This window comes from Anarhichas minor, unplaced genomic scaffold (genome assembly GCF_050575085.1).
Source record: "Anarhichas minor isolate MPS153535 unplaced genomic scaffold, ASM5057508v1 ptg000004l, whole genome shotgun sequence".
Taxonomy (NCBI): domain Eukaryota; kingdom Metazoa; phylum Chordata; class Actinopteri; order Perciformes; family Anarhichadidae; genus Anarhichas; species Anarhichas minor.
Window position 1 is genome coordinate 11580059 of NW_027466450.1, and position 8844 is coordinate 11588902.

The 8844-nt window shown below is 40.7% G+C and overlaps 1 protein-coding gene across 1 annotated transcript; it reads right to left on the reverse strand.

Moving 5' to 3' along the window:
* Positions 1-635: 635 nt before the first annotated feature.
* Positions 636-7863, reverse strand: pnkd (PNKD metallo-beta-lactamase domain containing). The gene is made up of 9 exons (XM_076109336.1): positions 7570-7863; positions 7164-7279; positions 6803-6915; positions 6160-6218; positions 5771-5863; positions 5477-5640; positions 3993-4079; positions 3744-3859; positions 636-2241 (listed from the first exon to the last, which is right to left on the reverse strand). The coding sequence occupies exons 1-9, from the start codon at positions 7725-7727 to the stop codon at positions 2068-2070; spliced, it is 1080 nt and encodes a 359-aa protein (XP_075965451.1). The 5' UTR covers positions 7728-7863; the 3' UTR covers positions 636-2067.
* Positions 7864-8844: the final 981 nt, after the last annotated feature.

Consider the following 8844-nt stretch of genomic DNA (forward strand, 5'->3'; position numbering starts at 1 on the left):
GCCTTCATTCATTTCATTATGTACACCTGTTCTTTTACTTGTCAACATCAAAATGTCTTTGGTGAAAACTACCTAAATGGAGGAATAGTAACAAAATAAAGTGGGAATAGTACTACTGTTGACTTAGAACACATAGTAAATTGTACTTTGATTGCACATAGCTTCGTGATAGATTGAGTTTGTGTTAGTCAGGGCAGCGGTTTCTGGTTGTTTTTAATGATGCATTTCTGAAAGTATTGAGAGATTGTGAGCCAATGCAAGTCAGCGTCTGACTGTATTTAGTGCAGCACAGGTTTAGACTTTTAAAGGGCATTATAATGTTGGTAAGAACAAACTCAAAGTATTATCATTGAAATAAATAGATTCATATTTATACAGAAAACTTAAACTCTAGCGCCTGAGATGGAGCCAAGACCCATTGGTCTGTAATCCTACCGCTTGTTGCTCTGCATTATTACCCTGCTTTGTCGACAGAAAGTCAAGTTCACCTTTTATTCTTTTCCAGAGTATCTTCTGCATGTGCATAAAGTAGGTTATTCTCTTGTTTGAGTTTAGGGAAGTTACAGCAGTGGGGAAAAATAACCCAGCTGTCAGTTTTGAACACTGATAAAGACAACAAATAACACATACGCAGCTCTAATGAAGGAGTTTACTTTCATTTTCCCCTCATTAAAACGTAACCTGAAGTAAAACAGTCTCTCCCATGTGGTGGTATTCATAACTCAAACATATGCAAATAAGATGGGAATCCGCATCAAACAAACAGAATAACATTTTAGTCAACAATCACCAGGGGACGAGGTGCTTTGATACGCGCACTACTGCAGGAGCAACCTGTGTTCAGCTCCTTACAAGTTTAAAGGTGTATTCCTTTGCATTCTGCCCCATCTCCACCTAAACACAGGCGGCATCACATCTCCATTACAAAACAACAACATAAATAATAAAGTGTGTGGGAAGAAGATTGTTCATTATACTGAAATAATTTGCATCCATTGTATCGTCAGACAGTATAATAAATCCTTCAATATATTAAAATAAAATATATGTACAATTTTCCAAAGATTTCAAATTGGCTATAAAGCATTCCTTCTGAGTACCACAGTCTTTGTCACATTGTATTCTCATATTAGAAAGACAATTAAAGATCATTCCATCACCATCTTACTCTTAAATATTACACATTTGAAACAAAAGTGATTGCAAATCATAGTGTTTGCCGACAGATTGCTTGATTCAACATCACCCTGTACGTTTAATTATCTCTATTACGGGCTAACACAAGTAATCATCTCTTCAACAGCAATTCAGTCTTATTTCATACATCACAATGCGCTACCTGTCAAATCCAGATTCAGCAAAGGTTCACATGACAGGCTAGTGTACATTGTGCGAGTACCGACAGCAACGAGTGTCTGTGATTTGTACCATCACTGTTGAAAATACTACAACAAAATAAAATATTCACAATTAAATACTCAAGTCCAAAAATCACAACTTCCACAGAGAACTTAATCACTCTTCAGCAACACTGTAAATGTGAAACCAGCTTATCAACGATTTTCATGTAAGGTTATTAAAACTGTTTACTGCAGAGTCTGCTTTTATTTTAAAGCAATGCATTGAGTACCTAACATGTTACAGTAACCTGTGTAGTGTGCAGACCTGCTGTCCTTCTGTCTCACTCACCACAACCAGAAATCTGCTTTAAAATGATAATAAAAGAAAAAGCTACTCGGAATGATACGGTAGGAATGATTCAGTTCTGTCTATAAACACAAAATAAACTCATTATACATGTGTAGAAGTAATAGGCGTATTGATTAGTATCATGTAAACATGAAGTTGTGACTTCGTTCCTAGTGGTCTCTGATACACGTTGATAAAGGTCAAAAATGACTTAATGCCCTTTTGAATTGACAAAACTGGTTTCCTTGAACACACTTTCATTCAGTACCTCGTAGCTCCGCTCATTGTTACTTTACAACGTACCACTTTCCAGAACCGGTGAGCTTCCTTCCTCTGTTGGCCATTATTAAGCTGGTCATTTCATTAATACTATCAATACTATCTCCTGTTGAAGCGGTCTTTGCGTTTACGCAGCGCCTCCAGGACCCGAGCTCTGAACTGGGTCCAGTCTTCATCCTGGAACTGCTGGACGCCCAGGGCCAGATGGAGCTCCGCAGAGTGGCTGCGCAGGAAAGGGTTGTACTGCCTCTCCTCTCCGATAGTGGAGGGACTCTGAGAATAAAGAGCATGTCAAAAAACAAGCAGCCCTCCACGAAGTTTATGTGCACAGTCTCTCTAAAGCAGCCACACTAATTCACGCGACAATCGTTCATTTGAGGAACACAATTGTGGGCGACAAGTGATCGCTGCCGACTTAAACCAGCGCGGCTTTGCATTTCTGCCCCCTCATGAACAATAAATCACCTTTTATCTTTCCATTTCATGCATTTAATCTAACTATAAAGCAAATAATCTCTGCCTGTCTGTCTGTGGGTATGTCCTTTGCTTACATCAGCTGTTCATCAGATTTACTCTCCACTTGGCCGATTCATTGCTCAAGGATCAGCAGTGTCGAAGTTGGTGCACTTTGTTCTGATGGCGGTGCTAGAACAACTGTAACGTCTGAACCATTACTCTCAGAAATATATTACAATATACTTAATTAACGATATCCATATAATATCCATATAAGGCACAACCAGTTGTGTCTTGGTAGCCATTTAGAATTGTGCTCTAATCTGTTCTTTCACTGCTTATCCTGCACATTTGGAGCAATTGTCACCAAATTTGGCACAAAACATCTCTGAACCAAGTCGTAAAACGTTTCTTTGTCAGATTCATGCAGTTTAGATGGCCTTCAGTGTTTGCTGCATTTCTGTGGGCGGGGCTTGTATTACAAACAAATCTCACATTTTCCACAAGGCGGCGCTGTAGCAGCATCATCTAACAGCTGACATAACAGTTGAGCATAATCCACAGAAATAGCCAATCCAGATGATGAAACCCTGGATCACACAAGTTCAAAGCGGCTCAAACAAAGAGTTCAAGTGTTAACGAGGATCTCTGCGATCATTCTGTTTAACGTGAAGCTCTCCTTCCCCGCCACAAAACAAATAGCAGCTAATGGATATCCAGTAAAAGCAGCAGTGCCGAGGCTGAGGTAGTATCACAGCAAGCCAGACGCACCACTAGAGTTGCTAATTTGTTGTTGCGTGTCACTGTGGAGGAAAGCACGGGGGCAACCACTAAAATTAACGATGGCTGACTTCCGCTAAGCTGCTTCAGTTTCGGGGTCCTGGTACTGTGCACGCTCGCTCACTGTCCGGCTATCACAGCTTACTGGGACACTTGAAGCCATCGTTAATGTTATCAGCAACACCTGTGCTATTTCTGCTGACAAGCAAACGGTATGTTGTAAAAAATAAAATAAAAAAAGAAGGCTTATCATTACAAGCGTGTGAAACTGCCTCCAGCGCCATGCTGTATAATATGGCAGATAAAAACACATCTAAATTGTGGATAGCCACTTCACTCCACAGTAAACCTTTGCTCTGCTACAGACTGCATCACAGAGGAGGCTCCACTGAGAGCCTGGAGGAGGAGCGCTCCGGCACCGACAACACATATACTGTAGGCAGGTGATAAACCCTTTCCCTCCCACGTGCAGGACTGCATGAACCCTCTCTGGGACGGCGTGCTGCAGAGGCATAACAACGGCAGTATATCATTCTCACCGTGCACAGCTTCTGGCCCCGCTGCTGCAGCACCCACTGAGATTTGTTTTCTCTGGCAGCATTACGAGGCTCAACTTCAGCCGCAAACAGTAGGTTGTCCTCCGCATACTCGTGACCTGAGAGAGTGGAAGTCAAAGTCAAAGCACGGAAATCAAGCCACAGCGACACATTCACACCACCACCACATCTACGTCACTCAAACACTGACGCACATGTTGGAGTCTCTGACAACTGAGAAGAAGTTCCTACCAGGCCAGAGTAGAGTTTCATCACTCAGGGAGGCCACGGTGTCCAGAGATGACAGCATTGTTGTGGCACTGCCTTCAAACATCCTCCCTGAAAACAACAACACATTTGACTTAACTTAAGTAAATCTGAACATTTTAAATTACTTAAATTGGTGAACTGCTAAGAGTTGCATCTCATTTCTGATTCATCACAGGTCATGTGGGTTATTAAACCCTACTGTAAATGGGGAGTAAAAGATAAGGCACATTAGCTAATTCATTTTTAAAGGGACATTAGGCTGTGTTTATTAAAGCTGGTTGCATGCTACTGTACTACTAACTCTGCTCTGCAGTGCACCATAGAGCACAAATGTTATTGGTAATGTATAATGAAGAAAGCAAGACCTCCAATGACTATATTCAAGACATATTTCATAACAATTTAAATAATGCTGTACGTTTAATGATGTCTTAGAGACCTGCATGTTTCCTGTAATTAAATTCCTTACAGCCTCTAGGGAAGAAGTTAGTAAAAACGATAACAAAAGGAGTAGCGATGAGATTAAAACACAACCAAACATGGGAAGTATTCAACGTTAGACACGCTATAAGGACATCTACAACAAACACTACATTACATTCTGATTGGCATATGCTTTCTTATTGGAAATAGGTACAATTTGCACATTGTAGCGGTGTTCAGTTAAGATGACAGTGGCACGCATTATTGTTTAGTGGACATGCTGCTCTTGAGTGCATGTGGAGGGGCTAGGTGCTCTCTGTGTGTGTGTGTGTGTGTGTGTGTAAGCAGCAAACATAAAGGAGAGCCTGAGAATGTGATTGTAAGCTGTGCGATAAACAAGTCGGGACTAAAGATGGAAACACCACAAATCTCCGCTTCAATCTTAAAACTCACGATCCAAAACAAAAAGTCTGCCACTGACTGATGTCATGGTGAGCAATCAACCCTCAATCATTGGGGCTTTTGGAAAAGCAACACAATATAAACGGTCTTAAGACTGTGCAAGGGCAGTTTCTACCAGCTGATTGATCTCAGCATGTTCTTGTGTAAAGTAGTGCTTACTGCCTTTACATTGTGGCCACGTTGTGGACACTTATGGGTATTGCAGCATACAGTATGTGTCTCCGGTCCATGAATGCATTTTTCTAATCGCGTCTTTCTCTTCAGCTTTGTGTTGGACAATCATTAGTTTTATTGTTTTTCTTAAAGCAATATCGTCAGTTGGGGAATTCCATTATCGTCCAAACGTTACGGATTTATTTTCACCGACTGTATCGAGCAGATGTCGCTTATTTAAACTGCCAATTCATTGCCTCCTTACAGTCCTTCAGTGGCCCATGTTGTGCGCAGCATGACTTCACATCGAACAGAAAGCATCACAGAGGTGTTTTATGTCTCTTCTGTGTTTTACTTCGAAAGCGCTGTGAAGCACGTCGTCAGTTCTTTATGCTTATTTCTAAGGATCCCGTTGTGTCGTAACTCACCACATCCTGAGAGGAACACCAGGTCACCAGAAAAGAGGCTGGAGGGTGCATCCACCACCTGGCCATCCAGGAGGTAGATCATGTGGCCCACTGTGTGTCCGGGAGTGAAGAGGGCCTTAAAGTGCATACGGCCAACTGTCACCGAGTCCTTGTGTGACAGAGGGCTGGGAACAGGGAAATAAAAGTGCTATAAGAGAACACTTTATCATAATATGATAATGCACCGTGCAGTCAGCTGCTACTAGTGCTGACAGAAGTACAGTCAGACTAATTCTGTGTGAAGCAGGAACTTACTGCGTGAGGCCAGGAATGTTATCAGCTGCGTTTCCATACACTCTGCACGAGCTGTGAATCCTTTTCAACCCTTTGTTTCCCCCACTGTGATCCCTGTAGGTGAAACACAAAGAGCGTTTGTTTTTTCGCCTTCAATCTACACTCGGCGTTTGTCAGCCACGTACTCTTTGATTTAAGATCCAGTCTGGAGAGAATATCTGACGTATAAATGTAACTTTCAAATGTATTCAAATTGATGTTGGTGTTCCCCAATACGTGTTCAAATAGGGAAAAGCAGGATTTGTGTGCATGACGACACCATGTTTACCTTTACTCACTTGACACAGTTTTTATAATCTGTCATATGTGGTACATTAAGCTCCGTCATGTAGAACATCTATAAAACTTACCAATGCTTGTGTGTACAGAGTATTGCTTCTAAAGTCACTCCCTCTTCTTTAAGAACTGCCTGAAAAAGAAATTCAAAATCTGTCACAACCTTCAATCACATTATCAAACAACACTTCAGCAGCAATTTCAAAAGCCCAGCGAGCTGCAAAATATGTCCGACTATTGACACAGTGTGTCTTTAGTAATATTACTTTTGTGATCGTAATGGAGGATGCTGAGAATGCAGACACAAGTTCATTCACCACAACTGTTGACAGTCAATAGCTGTAGTAAAATACAAATAATTGTAAGGCAACAAAAAAGGAAGTGCACTGAAAGCGATGCTGGAAAAATCTGAGGAGTCATTTTACGATACCTGTAAAATGGATATTGAATCTTTTACAGCACTTTAGAGGAGGGGTTTACCCACAAAATGTCACTGAAATAGAGCCAAAGCAACCATTTATTTTAGCCCTGATGTTGTTGCAGTGAGATCTGGCGAATATCTGGCGTGTCAGTGAGGGAATGTGTTGTTCAGCAAGTCAAGCTATCCCCTCTTCTAACAAAGACGGCTACAGTTAATGCACAGGAACATGTCTTTATATGCATAGTAGCATTGATCAGATAGCCGCTTATAGACAGGCGATATCTAGAGGCGTTCACCTGAACTGTTTGAGGGTCCGCAGGGTCTATAACAACTGCAACACTGGAGGCTGTGTCGATTACCAGATAGCTGTAGTTGTCTGACAGTATCGGGATAGGAAGTATTTTGATACCTGTGGGCAGACAGAGAAATATAAATTAAGTATTCAGGACAATATTCCACTTATTTTCCCATTCAGAATGATAGAAGCAGATATGTAGTATTAAAATGTACACATAATGCTCCTAGTTTGTCTTGACATGAAAGCACCTTTGCATTATCGGTAGTAAAATGTATATACAAATATATACAAATATATATAAACATATGAACAACACGCTGTGAACATAGTAAACAGTAAAAGTCCAGACTGCTGCATACCATTCATCTCCACGGGCAGAGCTGTGGAGTGTCCAGCAGGGTAATGCTCTCTGGCTTTCCTCATTTGTCTCTTGTAGTACATGTAGCCCAGTCTGGTCTTAGTGTAGAGTGTGTACCTAGGAAACATATCAGAGAGCTAGGAAACACGGTGCGTGGTACCACCATGTCACGCCTCCTCAAGTGAAACATATGCAACTATAGCGTGGACAAAGTGACATTTTGTGACAAAATTGTCAGGGGTAACATGAGTACGTTTGTCGACTGGCAAAGCAACTTAAAATCGCAACATATTTGAATACAGTTTTGGTGTCTCGGCCTTAATAAGAATGGGTACATGTTGTTCCGCTGCGCTTATGAGGATCACCGCGGTGCCTTGTTTTATCAAGGAAGGTCACGTCATACTCACGCAATTCGGAACAGCGGCTTCTCCGTGCGGGCCATTATTGTGCTCAACAATTTTCTCCACACGACTTGTCCTTTGCGTCTGTAGCGAACACATACATATAAGAAACAGCAAAAGGATGCGGTGGCGACCAGCGTTCCGGTCCAATCAGGAAGCGCCATAGCTTCTGAGCGTGACGTAATGACGTGCCGCGACGCACACACGCCAACCCCGGAAGTGAGGAGATAAAAAAAGTAAAAGAAAAAGAAAATAGTACAACACAAGAAAATAGCGTTAATTCCAAAACATTTTGAAAAAAAAAAAAAACTTCTTTCTTTTTGTGCTTAAAGAATGACATAATGACCTTTAATTCCAATTCAAAGTTAATTACATTACCGTAAAAACACATCCTTAGGTCTAATCAAAGTAGCATTTACTATCTATTTTACCTGTAGGACTTAATTCCACTTGAATTAATTGTATATACATCAACACGGAATCGAGCCACGTTTTGGTCAACTTCTAAATAATTTAGTGACGCCTAATGTTCTGAGACAGCTATAGTTGGCTGTTTAGTAATATGCCTGACATTTGGGTTTACTGAGAAGGGAAATAATATATGATAGGCCTTTGGAAAAACTATTCTCAGGATGACTGCTTAAAAAAAAAAAAAACTCAATGTTGGGAGTAGTGTTACATACTCTACCTAACATACTACATGTTTGTAGGGCACAACAGTCTGTGGGGTTTGTTTATTTATTTGTGTTTTTTTATTATTTTGAATAGGAGCTTGAGCAACTGGAGTCACCATGCTTTCTGAGACACATCAGTAACAGTGTAAGTTTCAGTGAACATATCCTATTACAAAGATGACATCCACCTGTGGTGTTAACCTGCAAACCTCCAAGGAGAGAAAGGACAGAACGGGACAGTGATCCCATTTCAGGCTAAAACCGCCGGGTGAGTAATATGTTTTTCTTTCTTCCCTTTTATTGGTTTATGTTCTCATTTGTGTCTCTGCTCCTATAGACTTTTCTAGTATGACTAGGTTATTGTATCTATTTGTGCACGGACATATCTTTTTCCAGCAGATATTACATACATTTGGACTGCTCCTTTTTTTTTTTTACAAGGTGGATTAATCGTGTTGTAGCTTTTGCATATAATAATCATATAATAACCAGATTTAATTGTAGTAATTGTGACGATAATAAGTATAAGTACATAGTAATTAATTGGACAACTGTGTATAACAAACAGACCAGACTTGAGTAGTGAGTTGGAAGTTATGGGTATTCT

What these genes read in the sequence shown, in the direction of transcription:
- pnkd (XM_076109336.1), bottom strand. Translation starts at nt 7,727, where the DNA reads ATGGCGCTTCCTGATTGGACCGGAACGCTGGTCGCCACCGCATCCTTT. An exon ending in GGTGTTCCTCTCAGGATGTG is followed by an intron (nt 4,080 to 5,476) that starts GTGAGTTACGAC and finishes TGTTGTTTTCAG; the next exon opens with GGAGGATGTTTGAAGGCAGT. An exon ending in TGAAACTCTACTCTGGCCTG is followed by an intron (nt 3,860 to 3,992) that starts GTAGGAACTTCT and finishes CCACTCTCTCAG; the next exon opens with GTCACGAGTATGCGGAGGAC.